The sequence below is a fragment of the Amblyomma americanum genome, chromosome 9 (assembly GCF_052857255.1).
Source record: "Amblyomma americanum isolate KBUSLIRL-KWMA chromosome 9, ASM5285725v1, whole genome shotgun sequence".
In the NCBI taxonomy this organism is placed as follows: domain Eukaryota; kingdom Metazoa; phylum Arthropoda; class Arachnida; order Ixodida; family Ixodidae; genus Amblyomma; species Amblyomma americanum.
Window position 1 is genome coordinate 136,390,227 of NC_135505.1, and position 16,022 is coordinate 136,406,248.

Here is a 16,022-nt window from a genome sequence, read left to right on the forward strand (position 1 = left end):
TCGTGTCCTAAAGTTGCTTACTACTAGTACTGCTTGGAAGATTGCCATTCATTTCAAAATGCCCTGCCTCAAGTTTTTTTTTTTTTTTTGCTCCAGATGAGCTTGCACTGACGTTCTTAGTGGCTGCTATGTCTGTTACTGAGAACACAGCAAAAATCTGCTTTTCTATGCCTAGCTCGCATCAGCGTCACAGCTGCCACCATGGTGGTGAACCAGTAGCAGTGCGAGAAAGTGCAGCTTTCCATAGTCCACTTATCGCCACCTGGTACGGCCTGCACTGCAGAAGCTAGCCATGGTTCACCATCGTGGTGCCAGTGGTGTCATGTGCAAACCATGCGTTCAAACCTATTCCATAAAAGCTATATGATGCCTGTGACATGATGTCCTCTACAACACACACAGAGCAAACCTCCTAATATGGTGAAAAATTTTTTTTGAGTGTGGTAACATATTCACAGCTCAAAACTCAAAGCTGAAAGGAGATATTACTCCTTGGATTCGTTTCCATTACTGAATGTGAGAACAGGTAACCTCTGGCATTTTTCAGTCATTACGTTCAAGACACCAAGGTTTTGCTTTTATGGTTTCTTTCAAATGATGCGTCAGACATTGGTATACATGGAGCGCCCTGTGGTATTTGCCTACGACTGCTAAATAATTTATAATTGCATCTCTTGTTGACGCTGTTTTTGTGAGAACAGGTAACCTCTGCCATTTTTCAGTCATTACGTTTGAGACGCCGAGGTTTTGCTTTTATGTTTTCTTTCAAAAGATGCGTCAGGCATTGGTATACATGAAGCGCGCTGTGGTATTCGCCTACGACTGCTAAATAATTTATGATTGAATTTCTTGTTGACACTGTTTTGGTTTCGGTTTCATCAACAGAACGATGGCTGTGACGTGTAGTTGAACTTTGGGTCACGTGTCACTAAAAAGTGGCAATATAACTGCTGATACATCGTTTGCTGTAATTCTGGCTCTCGAACTAGGCTGGTTAGTGCTGTAATAAGTTAAAACTATGTATCTGAGAGTATATTGCCATTTTTCTGGGCCCCATGTGACCTGAAGTTCAACTGCACATCACACTCATCATTCGGTTGATGAAACCGAAACAGCATGAGAGAAGAAACTGAATTGTAACTCTTTAGAGGTTGTAGGCTAGTACCCAAACAGTGATGTATTTTAATGTCTAATGCACCATTTGAATGAAGCAAATGTGCAATAAAATTGGCTGCCTGTGGTCCTTGCACCTAGATTGGGATCAGAAGGTAGTGGAGGCCTACCCAGCCTAGGACGTCCCCCACTGCCCCCATCCCTTTTGGGTTAAAGTTCTCTGTCAGTCTTTGAATAGCCAACTTTCAATTTGCCCTGTGGGCCTTGAATGACGCTTAAGTGGAATGTGATAAAAGGGCATTTGTGTAAGTGACTCAGGCTTGTGTGATGTGCAGCTTGGTTGACGAAATTGGTACATAGACACTCTTGTGGTCTGTCCCGTCATAATTTGGCCACTGTGATGAGTTCAATCTGCAATGGAGTGAAATTTTTAAAGCACTGTGTCATGGCTAAAATTATGGAGGGAGAGAAAGAGAGAGATAAAACATTGTATAGTTACATGCAAAGTAAAAAAAAAGAGGGTTTCAAAGTAGACCATAGCATCTGCACATGTTTATGGGCCCATGGCCAGATATGTCTCTTTGTGAGCTTCTGTGTAGTCTCTTCAGGGGGGAACCTTGGCTGCCACGTTTTTCTTGCATGTATAAGAGTGCGGGCGAGTTCGCTGTAGTCGGGTACAACTCAAGAACGCAGTGGCAAATGCTTCTGAAAGAAGGTCCCCCAATTTCACCGACCTGTTGTCATGACATGGTCCATGGTCTTGCACCTGTTAGTGGGGCATTGCAAGCCACTGGCAGGGGATTTAACTGGAAGATTGCCAGTAGGTCGACGACATTGGCTTAGGGGTTGGGGCATTAGCTGCTTCGTACTTGAGTTGTATTGGACAATAGTTTTGCTGTTTAAATGTCTCAGCAAATGCATTGTTCCAAATAAGTGAAGATATGGGCCCAAAAATTTGTGCAGAAATCCTATTGGCCCAACAGTGCGGTGCAGTTGCTAAGATTTTGTTATGGGACGCCTGTGTGATTTCTGGAAGAGGCTTTTGGTGTATCCTGTAGTGGTTGCATCTTATCGGGAATGAAATCCATTGGGAGTCCATGGGTTGTGCTCGAGGCACGTGTGAAAGAAGCCTGTAGCTTTCTGTTTCGCTGCGTAATATAGCTGTCTTTTACTGCCCATGTCATGAAGGGGGGAAAAGGTTAGGAAACGCCCTGATGTTCATACATTCTGAAGCAAGTTCACTGCCACCATCCTTGGCATGAGAGCTCCTTTCCTTGATTTTTCACTGGTCAAACATTGCCTCTGTGGTACTAGTGTACATGGAGCGTTCAAGCAACACTTCCAGCTAACTCGTGCAATTACAATGCACTCAGGATGTGCATAGGGTGTTGCGTAGACTTTTTCATTTGTGGCTCATGGTGATGCTTTGAGGCAAACGTACACCTGCCATCGTAATGGTGCACTGTGTAAATAGAACACACTGAAATTATGCTGCATGGATCTATTCTGGGTTGTGTTTAAAAATGCTGATTGGATTTTTTTTTTTCACTTATATTGGTCTTCATAATCTTTTGGTAGCGGTTGTACACAAATTGTTAAACAACTGTGGCTGACCAGCAGCTTGACCCATGTGATTTGCCTTGTCTTGTAGCCGGACAGCGGAACAGCTCACCCAGGAATCCGGCTGTGGCTTGGACCATCCGGCCGCAGCTAAATTCCAGATGCACGTTATGGAGGGAGACTGGACAAAGGTGTGGTCACTTGCCATTTGTTCTTGAGCAAAGTTGTGTCCACAGTGTGGTTAACTGTGGTCTGTCACTGCAATTCGAGTGTATTTTCTGTTGGGTGTTGTTGTTGTGGAAGCCTCAGCTTGCTGCTTCTGCGTTGGATAGTAGTTAGAGATTGCTGTTAGAATCACAATGATGGCCTAGTGGGTTGTGTTGAGATGCCAGCCGGACAGGTTTATTCCAGCCAGGCGAATACCGGCACGAGCACGAGACGCATGCCAGCCGCCGCGAGTCTTGCACAAGTCTGCAGCAGCGCAGCCAAGCCAAGCCAAGCAGACTGCCTAGCCACTGCATGCGGCTACTGCCTTCAACATCTCCCCTGACAGAAAAGCAAACTCTTGGCAGGAATGACGCAGCGTCCACACCTGGTGTGCCGGTGGGAGGCGTCAGCGCAGGTTGTTTGTGTATATTCTGGAGAAACTGAAGTTCCAGGGAGAGATTCCTCGTGTACGACGCCTTGGTTGTCTCTCTCCTGTTCCGCAGGCTTGAGAAAAGGGATAAGATGGGTTCGATTTCGCCGTATAGTGCCGTTCCCAGTGTCAACTATATATGACCTGTGCTCGCTTGCGGGCGCCACCACGTTCCCTTTTTGCTTTAAGTCTGTAACCCAGACTTCATCTCCTTCCAGTAGGGTCGGAAGTTGCCGTACGTCATGTCGTCTATCGTAGTTCCTTCGCTACTGTTCGTGGTGTTGGGTTGCAAAGTTCCGAAGTTTAGTGGAGTCTGGCAAACAGGGAACAAGCCTTTTGGGAGTCTGAGGAATCTTTGTCCGCAGCCGCCTCCATTTTTCAGTGGAGTTGACCTGTATGACAAGAGGGCCTTGGGTCTTCTTCATTGAAGTTTTGATGATTTTTACCGCAGCCTCAGTGAGTCCGTTGCTCTAAGGGTATTGTGGTCTTGATGTGACATGTTTGAACCCGTATTCTGGAGCAAACTTAACGAAGTCAGAGGACGAGAACTGCGGACCATTATCGGAGACCACCACCTCTGGAATGCCGTGCCGGGCGAAAATTGATTTGCAGTGATTGATCACTGTACTAGATGATAGTTTCTTTAGACGAGTCAGTTCCAGATATCTGGAGTAATAATCAGTAATGATTAACCACCAGTAGCTTTTGAAGGACAGGTTCATTGCATTTTAAACCAGCCAGAAGACGCGACACAAAGGAAGAAGCAAACAAGACGAGGCTGGACTAACAACTTCAGTTGTTAGTCCAGCCTCGTCTTGTTTGCTTCTTCCTTTGTGTCGCGTCTTCTGGCTGGTTTAAAATGAATAATTACCAACTCGCCCAGTCCTCAACCTTGTTCATTGCAGCTCTCTCCCATGGTCTTGAAGGAAACTCGAAGGACGAGACGTTTCCGAGAAATCCACCTATGTACCTTACACAATTGCACATTCAGAGCACATTTTGCGAGAGGGTGTTTAGAGTGCATTCACTACTGAATTCTCGTTGTGTTATGCTGAACAGGTGGCGACGTATGGCATGATGCTCAATTTCATGTGTAGTGATTCTTGTGTTATGTTGGAGCAGCCATTTCTCTTTTTGACTTTCATAGCTGTTTATATCTTCTTTTTTTGTTTGCAGTGTGCGCAACACAAATGCATGATAGTTTCTGTTTATATTGTTTGTTTATCCATACTCTCTGCACATGCCAAGATAGGTGTTACAGTCACAAATGCATGGTTAAAATTCCTATGCCTGTGCAAAAGCAACATAGAGTCAAGCATTGAACTTTGTAGACTTACAGTATCAAAGCATCAACCTTGTTAATTCTTGCTAGGCCATCCTAAGTAGAATGATTAGTGTACGTGAGGATGTGGTCAGTGAAAAACAAAGTATAATATGTATGTATCCCCTCATCTGGTTGGCCACAAGTATTTCCTCAACTTTATCGAAACAGTGTAGTAACAGAGGAAGCTGCAGGTGCAAAGCAACAAGTGATGTCAAGGATAAAAAAACACGCACAGTAAGGCAAGTTAGAGAAACAGTAAATGCAGCAGGTTATAGAAATTTTTACAGATGCTGTACAGAAGGGATTGTTGTGAACAAAGGTCAATGCACTGCATTGTATGAGCCAGAAGTTGTATGTAATATAGCTTGGGCACTGGCTGCTGAAACAGTGCATTTTCTACATTGTTACCTGGCTGAACCTAGCCTCATTGTGCTGGCGGTTCTGTCTACAGTATTGCCCTTGCACAGTGATGTTGCTACTGCTTGTTTTGAACGGCAACTGCAGATTTCCTTTTTAAGTTTTGAATGAGCCGGTGCCTATCATCAGTTGATGGCAATCTCAGAGTTTGCAGTCGCCATTGGTGGTACTATGTAATTGCAATTTAATTTGTTAAAACTTAATTTCCCCACTCAGCACTTGTTGGCGTGGGGTGCTTAGCTTGTCACTAAGCATGATTCTTGCTTTGTGCATTGTAAGATGGCATTTGCCTTCCTGTCTGATAATTTGTCCACTCGGGCATTACAATCTAAACAAATCGCTCTGTTGTGGCACGTTTTTTATGACAATGCAGCGGTGCCAATGGCTTTGGTTTCTTAGAAGAATGAGTGCTAGCTGTTCTCAGTATTGAACACCTGCCGGTCTTAATGTGCATCTCTTGTAAATTTCAGGCCGAAGGGGATCTCAACGACCTGAAGCCTCTCCTTGAGATGACCCAGTCAATCGTGGTGAGGGCGTTCATTATTATTGCGCGTTCGCAGCGCGTGAGCAGAGCCAGTCTCGCGTTTGTTGCGCTGAGTAGCCTGGCATGGATCCGAAGGGGAGGGAGGAGAGACAGCTGGGGGGAGGCTGATTGTCTGGTGGCAATAATTGTGGCCTGGGCTGGCAAAGGAGAGGGCTAAGTGGAGATGAGTGGCAGAACATCATTGTCATTGTCAGTCTGAAACCATTCTTATGATATTTAGTGAAATGTCATCATTAGTGTGATGACATGATCACAATGAAGTGGTAGTGATGAGGACAGCTCGTGATTTTCTGTCAGTAATACCAAGACAGCGCATGTTGCGGAGGCTAAATATAGCTGCCACATTGTGCAGATACACTGTTGGGTTCACTGACGTGAAATGCTGGCACTTCTGATTGTTCATTTTGCTTTGCGTCAATCTCCTTCACATATTTTTGCCAAAAAGTTGCCCGGCAACCGCTTTTAACTGGCGCATTACCTGTAAGCCTGCTCCCACCAGGAGATAAAAAGAGGAAAAATCTTGAAAGTTTGATTTGTAGCTGCAGTCGTTCTATGTCAGTGTAGAAGCTCGGGTGAGCGCCGAATTAAGTCTGTGTCAGGGCTGCGTCTTGAACCTGGAAAAATGTACGCCCACCATCGGAAGTTCACCAAACACGAAGCGCAACTGGGTGGGGAAAAACGTTTTCTTTGCATGCAGTGCACAATGCTTGAAATTTGATGCATGCAGCGTAATGCACACACTTAAAATCAGGCCACATGTATTGATTCCGGGCTGTGTACAAAGGCAGTGATGACGTTCTTTACCGTGGCTGTTTCGGTCTATATGCTTTTGACTGCAGGCATAGCACGGTGTAATTTGGCCTCAGCACTACTTGCAGGAAAGGCCCTGTTAAAGATTTTCAGAACAACTCTGGAAATTAATGTGTTTGTGTAATTTCACGCGCGTTGGTTTTTGCACGAGTGTTTTGTGTCCTCTTTATCATCGTCATCAGGGGTAGCCTGCTGGGTCGATTAACCTGGCTAACATTTCCGGTGATTATTGATTGGCGCCTTCTATCCCTCTCCCATCTTCCACCACCACCAGGAGATGCAGTTCCTGCTGCAGGAACAGAAGTACCTCGAGCACCTGGAGGAAGGCCGGCTACTGGAGGCACTCCAGTGCCTCAGGCATGGGCTCACGCCCCTGCGGCACAAGACGGAGCGCGTCCACGAGCTCTCCAGGTCAGCAGCTCTGATGGGGACAGTGCCCATTTTCATTTGATAATCAAGAGGAGAATCATTCGCACGTACCTGTCATGTTTTTTTAAAAAAGGCTGAGGTTTTAAAAACGCTGTAATCACTGCTGTTGAGTACAGTTAAACCTGGATATAACGAAATTTAAAAAGTCCAGGATTTACTCATTACATCCAAGATTTCGTTACAAAAGGACAGTGCAGAACGGAAACCAAAATGTGAAATAAATGTAGGTGGAATCATCTTGAAAATGTTTACTGTAAACCCCCTTACTTGAAGTCATAAACACAGAGAAACATTTCACGTTTGTGTTGGTAGCGTGAATGCGGCAGCAGCTGCCACCACCTCCGCTGTGGCCCTAGCAACGCGGCTGCGAGTGGGGTGGGGACAGTGGGGGAAGGGGGGGCACTGCAGCTGAGCAAGAACTGCGCCCCGCCAGTGTTGCTAGACCGATCACAGAGGCACCTGCCTTTTTTTTTTTCCACATGTTTCCTCTCTCGGTCTGACTGCTGCTGTTGCCCCGCGAAACTGACTCTTTGCCTTGTGTCGCCCGCACTCTCCGCCATCCCTGCTTCCGATGCACGAGAGCCATTGGCTCTGGAACCACGCGAGCAACTGTGTGGCGGTGATGGGCACTCACACTGCTCGTGCCGTGTCTTTTTTTTGACATGTCCTGTTATTCTTCGCTGCTTTTCAGCGTGAACTGTTGTAATGCCATGTGTTATCACGTGCTGAACTGAAAGCTGGTGAGGGAGGGTCCAGATGCATTTTATGTCCATACTTGACGAGTCTGTTCTTGTTGGAGCTGCCAAAGTGCACAAGGCTTATAAAAGTAACGGGATATTATGCATGATGCAGTTGACCACAAAAGGTCGCACGAAGCAGGCTACAGATTTCATTTGCAGGAGCAGCCTTTTAATGACTGCCTCTTTAAATGGCTTCTCCTGAAGTGAACTTTTCAGTGTTTCAATGAATTCTTCTGCAGTGTAATTGACATGCAGTGCATTTTCCTGGTTGCTAGTTTGTGCAAACAAGAAGATGTGCGGAGAAAATGCTTTTGGCGGCACATTTTGTTTTGCTTTCTGTTCACGCCAGCTCGGGAGTAACATCTGCATGATGTGTGTGACGTGTGGTGCTAATGTATAGTACAGAGAAACGGCATCATGAGAGTTTCAGTGCACTAACTCGTTGAAAAAGACTTAGCGCAATAGCCTAAGCCCTGTTACACAGGACAAGTATTTTGGCAGAGGGGAAAAGCAAACTCAAGCCCTATGATGTTGGGCCATTCCCTTCATTTGTCATTGTCTGAGTTCATTTCGCGGTGACATGTCCATATAGAGCACTCGGATCCAGCCATATTTGTTTAGCCGTGAATCGCCCTTTGGAGTATAGTTTGTGGGCAGCCCATCTGGTTGAAGATAGGCATGCAGACTGGGAAACGAGAATACCAAGCATAAGTGTACTAAATAAAATCTTGATGACGTTGTGAACTAGATCGTTTATTGTGAGCAAGTCCTCTGTGTGGGAACTGAAACATCGTTATGCTTGCTTAATTGGCGGATTGATTGATTTATGGTTGGTTCTCGTATTTTTCATCTGTGGGATTCAGTTCTCTCTCTACCTCATCTTGAGTAATCGGCTTATGGCATTTTTTCTCTTTTCGGTTGCCCTGCCTGCCCTGCAGCTACATCATGTGTGGCAGCGCGGAAGAGCTGCGGTCCATGTCCCATTGGGATGGCAAGGGCCCCGCATCTCGGCTCAAGCTCATGGAGAAACTCCATGGTGAGTTGAAACAGCAGTGGCGCGATCGATGTCTGCTCCGGCTGGAGTCCGTCTAAAAACTAGTAGTCCATCAATGCATGCACAGTCAAGAGCAATTTGTATGATGATGATGGTAGTGATCGAGGCCCTTTTCTGCTTCATTTGTTGACTGGGGTTTGCCAGGCATTGTGTGCAGTTAGTAACATTCGAACATTTGGGCTGTGTAATTCGAACATGTAGGTGGAAATGTTTGAGGCAACTTTTGCTTAAAATAGATTGAGTTTGAGTGCTCTTCATTTGAGTGAGATGAATGAATTGAGGGAGTTTGAGTTGCTTGATTGGAGCATGGAGTTGGTTAGAAAATTGTTTTTGGCCACTGTCGCCCTGTGGCACCTTCGCTGGCACTGAATGAAGTGGGCTTGCATAATTGAAGCAAAGCACAGGCTGTGGTTTATCGCTTTCTCTCAAGAAACATACCGTGTAGGCAGGTTTCCAGTAATGAGACCTGTATAGAGTGAGGAAATAGCATTGCCTGGTAAGTGGACGGGGGTGGGTTTTCAAGTGCAGTGCTCTGTTTTGTTCTTGTTCACTTTCAGGTTTTGTTCTTTCAGCTACATATTTTTGTTGAGCGTTGCTGAGGAGGCCATTGTAGAGCCTAGAAGGTGGCAGAAAGTAAGAGCTGCCCGAGTTTATTGACGAGGAAGGCTAGTTTGTGGCTGAATTGCATGATTTTTATTTAATTTTAAATGCAGGGAACGAGGTCTGAGTGGTGGCTTTAGCTAGCTGGTATTATGACTGCATGATTTGAGGAGAGGATGAGGCCATCGTTGTCAGATATACTTTGGGGGGCGTTTTAATGAACAACACACATTTCACATTTGACTGTGTCAAAGAAAATAGTAGTTGTGCGGCGTTGCCAACTCTAATTTTTGTTCCTAGTAAAAACTGATTGATTGGCTCTTTGCAGTTGCGTTGATGTTTTTTTCGGCTGAGAAATTTGGTTTTTAAAATTGGGACATTTTTTTTCCCTGCTACTCAATTTGAACACGGGACATAAAATGTAGTGTAGCCGAACATCGGAGATCTGCGTGAAAAAAATAAAAGGGTCTTGACATCACTGCAGTTTGCTCGTGAAATCTACCGCTAATGGGGAACACCTGCGTTTCATTTTTTTTTCTTTTATAGCTTGTGAAACAACCTTTTCTGGTGAGAGTGGGCTCTCTGTCGTTAGAAAACCATAGCCTGTTGATGCAGCGTGTGTGGTGTCCTCCTCCTGTTGTTGTCCCATTTAGTTTGTGCCTTTTTTTTTTTTTTTTTCACCGTGAATATTTACCAACTAGCCCAAACTTCTGCTTTGCTGCTCATACAGGCCAACTTCAATTTTATCTCGGTGTCCCTTCAGGACTTGCCAGGTGGTGCACACAGACTTGCCAGGTGGTGTGCACAGATTTTGTTGTGAACTTTTTATCAGTTGCCAGCAAAGTAACTGAGCCCTAAGGATGCTCAGGAGTACAACAGTACCAGGAGCTGCCGTTTGTGGACGGGTTTTCTTCTACTTTCTGTTAAATTACTTGGCATCCAAATAATGATTAAGTTGCTGATTTTGCACTCTGTTCAACATCACTAATAATAAAAAAAAGACTTTCCCATATGCCATCCTTGGCTTTAGTCACTGTTGGCTTCTTTCATGCGTGCATTGTGAGGAGCTCCTCCATTTCTCTGCCCATAAATTCTCAAGCCCTAAGGAGTAGTACCTAGTTTGCTCCTTCAGCTATCCCTTTGCCTCCTGAACCCGAGATGTATATGTACCTAGTTTGCTCCTTCAGGTATCCCTTTGCCACCTGAACCCGAGTAGTATATGGGCTGGTATTCTTGCATGTGTGCTTTGTATTTTGCAGTTTTCTTTTTGCATTGTTTCCACATGTAGGCTTCCTGCCAGCCAATGTGATGCTTCCCCCTCGGCGGCTGCGGGTGCTGCTGGCGCAGGCGGTGGAGTTTCAGCACGACCGCTGCGCCTACCACAATGTCCCCCTGCGTCTGCGCGGCGACCCGCCTTTAACGCTGGATGACAGCATCACCCTCCTCTCCGACCATGTCTGCCCCCGAGAGCGCTTCCCCACCCGCACCATTCAGGTACGCTCTCTGGGATTCGTAGGAATCTGCGTTGATGTTGCGCCAGGGTGATGGTGTGGAATGCAGCTGGCTGGAGCTTTCTTTTTTCGGAAGTTTCAACCCATACGGGGTGGACAGCTGAGCAAGAGTGCTGTGCCCCAGCTCCCAATTGTGTTTTCTTACTGTGACCTTGTACTAACTTAATTGGTCAACTCTGAATCGCCGTCAAGATTCAGCATGGAATGCTTATCTCCCAGTGTTGCTGTGCCATCGCATTTTCTCATAAGCATGAACTGCGTTTAAGCGTCTTGAGCTGATTTGCAAACCAAGATCTCAAAGTGATGTGACCAGAAATGATTGGGCTTGTGCAAATAGCAGTTTTTTGGTTTGCAGTGAGTAATAATTTCCTTCGAATAAATTCAATTCAAAGTGAATAAATAGTTCAATTATTTCTGGTGCACACTCACTGATGTTATGTGGACCTTTTTCAGAAATAGCCATCCAAAATAGAGAGTCAACCTACAAACAGAGCCGACCCATTTGCGGGGTCTGGGTATGCTCAGCCGAGCTGCGAGTATTGCGCGCCTTGTGCCGGTGCCTATTCTTGCCATGATTTGTGGATTTTTCATGGGTGAAAAAAAATGGTCAATTCCTATACAAATGAGTGCCTGTAACGAAGACTCTCGCTGCGTGCCATATACCCAGATTGGCTGTGTTGACAGTTGCTTTCTCTGATGAGCAGTAGCTAGCACGAGAGCAAACTTTCGGTTCTTCCAGTAATCTATGGAGCGTGCGTCGCACCAGGATTCAAGAAATGCAGGACGGTTGGCAGTTTGGTTTGCCACTCTGATAGTCATCTTGGCTGCGCTCGAGTGCAAGGCATTGACGTTGTGCTGTCTTGTTGCCTTTGATCGCCACTTTCTTCCTACTGCTAGTCTTAATTTGCGATTGTGTTACCCAGCTGCTACATTTAGTTCTGTGTGTCATAATATCATCCTGCATGAAGCACACTGTAGTGAAAGCACACGAAGCGAGTGTTCCAAATACGTTTCTCACTTGTCGCGAATACTTCAGTATTTCAAATACAAAACACTTGGATTAAAGCTGCCGTAGTGGCTCAGTGCTTATGGCACTCGGCTGCTGACCCGAAAGACGCGGGTTCGATCCCGGCCGCGTCAGTCAAATTTCGATGGAGGCGAAATTTTAGAGGCCCGTGTTACTGTGCGATGTCAGTGCACGTTAGAAAACACCAGGTGGTTGAAATTTCTGGAACCCTTTCCTACGGCGTCCCTCATAGCCTGAGTCACTTTGGGACGTTAAACCTCCATAAACCAATCTAAACAGGTGCAGTTGTCACTTGGTGAGACAGCACTCTTAGGCATTGTGCAAGGGCACAGCTTCTGTGCACTTGCTATGATTCAGCGGTGTACTATATATCAAAGCAATGCCGGTTACTGCCCTTCGCAAAGCTGAAACCCTCCCCGGCAGAATACTGAAAGCACTGTTAAGGCAAACGTGCCAGTGCAGATTAGGCATTGGTAATGAGGGATCATGGGAAGGAAGTCGTGAATTGCTTTGCAGGGACTTTGCCGCGGTGTGTGGTAATGCTACCGTAAGTTTTGCAGTCTTCTGTTCATAAATGCACTGCTGAATGAAGTTTTTGGTCGCCTCACGAGTTCTACTGGGCCTACATTAGTTTGTTGGTTCTCGTGATTGACTCATGTTTGTGGTCTAGAATTCGTGCCACTGAGCATAGTTTTTATCTTCTTCCCTTCCTTTTGCTGGCAAAGTCTGAGCCACCGTGTGTTACTCAACTTGTTTTCTAGCAACTTACTGCCCACCTGCTGTTATAAGACGCTGCGTGGCCTTTTTTTTTGGCAGTCATGTTGGGAACATGAGCTGGGATAAAATGTTGGAACAGAGGAAAAGGAAATGAAAGAAATGTGAGACGAGCTGTATGCATTCAAAGCCACGCTCTCGTTTTTGGTTTTTGCAGATTCTCAATGATCACTGTGATGAGGTATGGTACTGTCGGTTCTCCAATAATGGTGAAATGCTTGCCACGGGCTCCAAGGACTCCACAGTCAAGATCTTTGAGGTGAACCCGGTGAGTTCATTTTATTCGCTTATTTCTTTTTTGAATGTGCTCACTGCACCAAACCATGAACAAGACGAAACACCGTGGCGCCCATGGCGGCCGAATTTCGATGGAGGCGAAATTCTAGACCTGCTTACTGCGTGATGTCAGTGCACGTTAAAGAACCCCAGGTGATCGAAATTTCCGGAGCCCTGATCACCTGAGTCGCTTTGGTACGTTAAACCTCCCCCCCCCCCCCATAAACCAAACCAAACAGTTGCATTCTTTATTTACTATTGAGGGGTATTGGTAACCTGCCATTCAGGATTCGAGAGTGCCTGCCAAATTCGTTCCACGTCATTTTTATTCTAGTTATTTCGCTCTCTATTAGGCCTAGCTAACCAGAGGGAGTGCAAGAGTTGAACATGTGCTTATCCTTGCCACTAGTGTGTAAATTTATTTGCCCACGTGCTGTACGGTGTCAGTGTGCGTTGAAAGAACCCCAGGTGGTCGGATTAATCATGATCCCTCCACTGCAGTATCCCTCATAGCTCTCATGCAGCTGTGGCACGTTCAACACTGTGCACGCACTACAGTCTGATCTTGCCTTTGTGTGCTGTGCATTGAAATTTTGCTGTGCTTTTCCATTGGCTGGTGCAGCCTGATAGTGGAGGTGAAGGCTTTGTTGGCACCAGACAGTGAAGGCGACACCGGGTGTTCATAGGCAAAGCTGGCTGCGTTAGAGACGCTGAACGCAAATGCATTGCTTGAGCCACCAATGCTGTTGCATTTATTGCCTCTTAGGCAGTAGCCAGAGAGCTTGGTAAGCTTGCAGCACCAATGCTGCGGTCTGGACAAGTTGGTTCGTGGATCAGTAATCATCGAAGTGGGGCTAAAACATAAAGACGAGGTTGCATAAGCCACAAACACAACATGCGTCTGACTGCATCTTATGTAACTGGCCCTTATTTTCCTTGCACTGCTTTCATACTTATAAAGGGCCACCCACAAGGAGCGTTTTTCGTGCAGAAAACTGGCAAACGGCCGCGGCCGGCGGCCGTTCGCTGCCAATCAAGCTGGGCTAGATATGTTCGCCCAGCGGTCAGCAGCTGGCCGGAAGCGGCCAACGTGGGCTTCCAGTGCGGACCAATCAGGGCGCGACCGCATCTGACTTCCGCCCGCTTCTACCACATGGCAGTGCCTGTCGAAGCGGGGAGCAGGGCCTCTCGCTTCACTGCAAACTCGTCGTTGCCGCTACACTGTGCCTCACGTTTACGGCAAACAAAAAGTCGCACAAAGCTTTCGCTTTGTCCGAAAATGTCCGCACCACAAAATTTTAGCGATGAAACGCTCCATATTTTCGGAATGCTTCTGGATTTTCAAGGCTGCTAGGCTTAGCCACTACGCGTCGGTTGACGTCAGGAAGTGCGGAAGGCTCGAACAGGCTGTTTTGGTTCGGAAAGGGGTCACAAAGAATAATTCGTCCTCTTTGTCGTCACTGAATAAATAATAGCTTCATTCTAAACGCAAAGCTGTTCTTTTCAGCATTTTGCTAAGCATATAGAATCCTGGCTGTGGCGGTCTGGCCACAGCCTGTTTCCTGAGCCAACATTGTTCATCCAGGTGCAATGTGTAGAGAAGTGGGATGTGGTTAATGCATCATACAGAGAGAGTGCCTGAAACTGCGCTAACATATCCAATAAAGGCAGTCTCTGTCGACACATGTTGGGCGACAACTCACCCTGTTATCAAGGTCTGTCGGCTGGCGTCCTTAATAAATGGTCTTGAAGGGAATTGCTTTCTCTTTTGCTGGACTGTAGTTGTGCTGTGCAAGTGAATTTTGTATGTTCTAGAGAAACATCCGCAGCGCCCTTCTGCATGGGCAACGAATAGTGCAAGTCTATACGTGAGCTGCACCTAGTCCGGTACGTGGATGAGAGTGGAAAGATCTCTCGCAGGAAAGCCAGTCTGACTTTATTTAAGGCGATAGCCTTTAATGGCTGATACTCGCGTCCGCCCGTTACATTTCAGATCACGTGATGTCATGTGATCTCTCTGCCACGCTCATGCCAGCTGCTCTTCTGCTTTGTCGTGAGATGGAATTCAAGCGCGGCAAATTCAAATCAGTGCGATGAGTCGCAAACGGCTTTCGTCTTCCCGCAGTCAAGAGATATCTGAGTGCCTCCAACGAATTTTTTCTCTGGTCTTCTGTGGCTCGATGGCGGAGGGATGGCTTCTTATCTGTGCCCCTGTGCAGGCAACCCTGACGTTGTCCCTGAAGCGAACTTTGGAGGGACATCCGTACGGCGCCTCGTACATTGCGTGGAGTCCCGACGACACGCAGATACTTGTCTGTGGGCCTGAGGACAGTGCTGATGTCTGGGTCTGGAACGTGCAGGTACGTGTGTCGTTAAGGTCATGTACTCTCTGTGTAAAAAGGTAGGAGATGAAAACGAGAGGAATGAACAAGGTAAAAGTGCTACTGCGATCCCAACTAAATTTTTTTTTTTTTTACAGAGACTGCTGTAAACGGCATGTTTTCTGAGTTCTGAGGCGTTGCAGGTGTAACACAAAAAACAAATGCAATTGGTCGCGGCGCTGCACAAGCGAATGATGGTGCCGCTCATGCATCTGTGTGCCGAGGGCGTTAAGTGAAGGCGCATGCGCTGTTTCAAGGTTTTTTTTTATTTTGTTTCTTTCAAAATACAAAACAGTCGCTGGACTCGTAGCCATTGGCTAGTAAAGGGTTCGGTGATGCGAATGTTTGTCTTTGAATCACACTACACTGGCGTGCTAATCGATGGCCAGTTATATTTTTTGAGAATTAACTGCTTACTAGATCTACAAAATCTTTGAATGTGAAAATAATCTTGTGTATGCAACCTACAGTGCTGCATTGCGCTCAAGATGTACCATGCTGTTGTTGACAGACTTGGATTCTGGAGCACCAAAGAAGAAATGCCATGTTGTTTCCGTGTGGCTTTCAGCTGAGGGACCCGGCACACTTGCATGAGCGTACTGAGCAAATTTTTCTTCGTTTATTTTTTTCCAACTGAAAACTAAGTTGTCAGATGTCATTAAAAGCCAGGTTTTGCTGTGGGCTTATTTCTATTTCATGGCATTGCAACAGCAGAAACTGTGGTTGTCACTCGGGCAGAAATTTTCTTTCTACTACACTGCGTTGTAGACACAGAAACTACAGGTAATTCACATAGTGGTTATACAGTTCAGTCATGCCGAATTA

General features: G+C 46.1%; 1 protein-coding gene across 4 annotated transcripts in view; it reads left to right on the plus strand.

Moving 5' to 3' along the window:
- Positions 1 to 16,022, plus strand: part of LOC144104499 (WD repeat-containing protein 26) — a 42,615-nt gene that overhangs the window by 4,255 nt on the left and 22,338 nt on the right. For 2 of the 4 annotated variants that reach the window (XM_077637566.1, XM_077637564.1), the window contains exons 3-9: positions 2,765 to 2,864; positions 5,522 to 5,575; positions 6,680 to 6,816; positions 8,513 to 8,610; positions 10,517 to 10,722; positions 12,698 to 12,808; positions 15,036 to 15,176. In XM_077637566.1, coding sequence (XP_077493692.1) covers positions 2,765 to 2,864; positions 5,522 to 5,575; positions 6,680 to 6,816; positions 8,513 to 8,610; positions 10,517 to 10,722; positions 12,698 to 12,808; positions 15,036 to 15,176 — 847 coding nt within the window. Of the gene's footprint in view, positions 1 to 2,764; positions 2,865 to 5,521; positions 5,579 to 6,679; positions 6,817 to 8,512; positions 8,611 to 10,516; positions 10,723 to 12,697; positions 12,809 to 15,035; positions 15,177 to 16,022 lie in introns of all 4 variants that reach the window. The other 2 variants (XM_077637563.1, XM_077637562.1) reach the window with 1 other exon arrangement.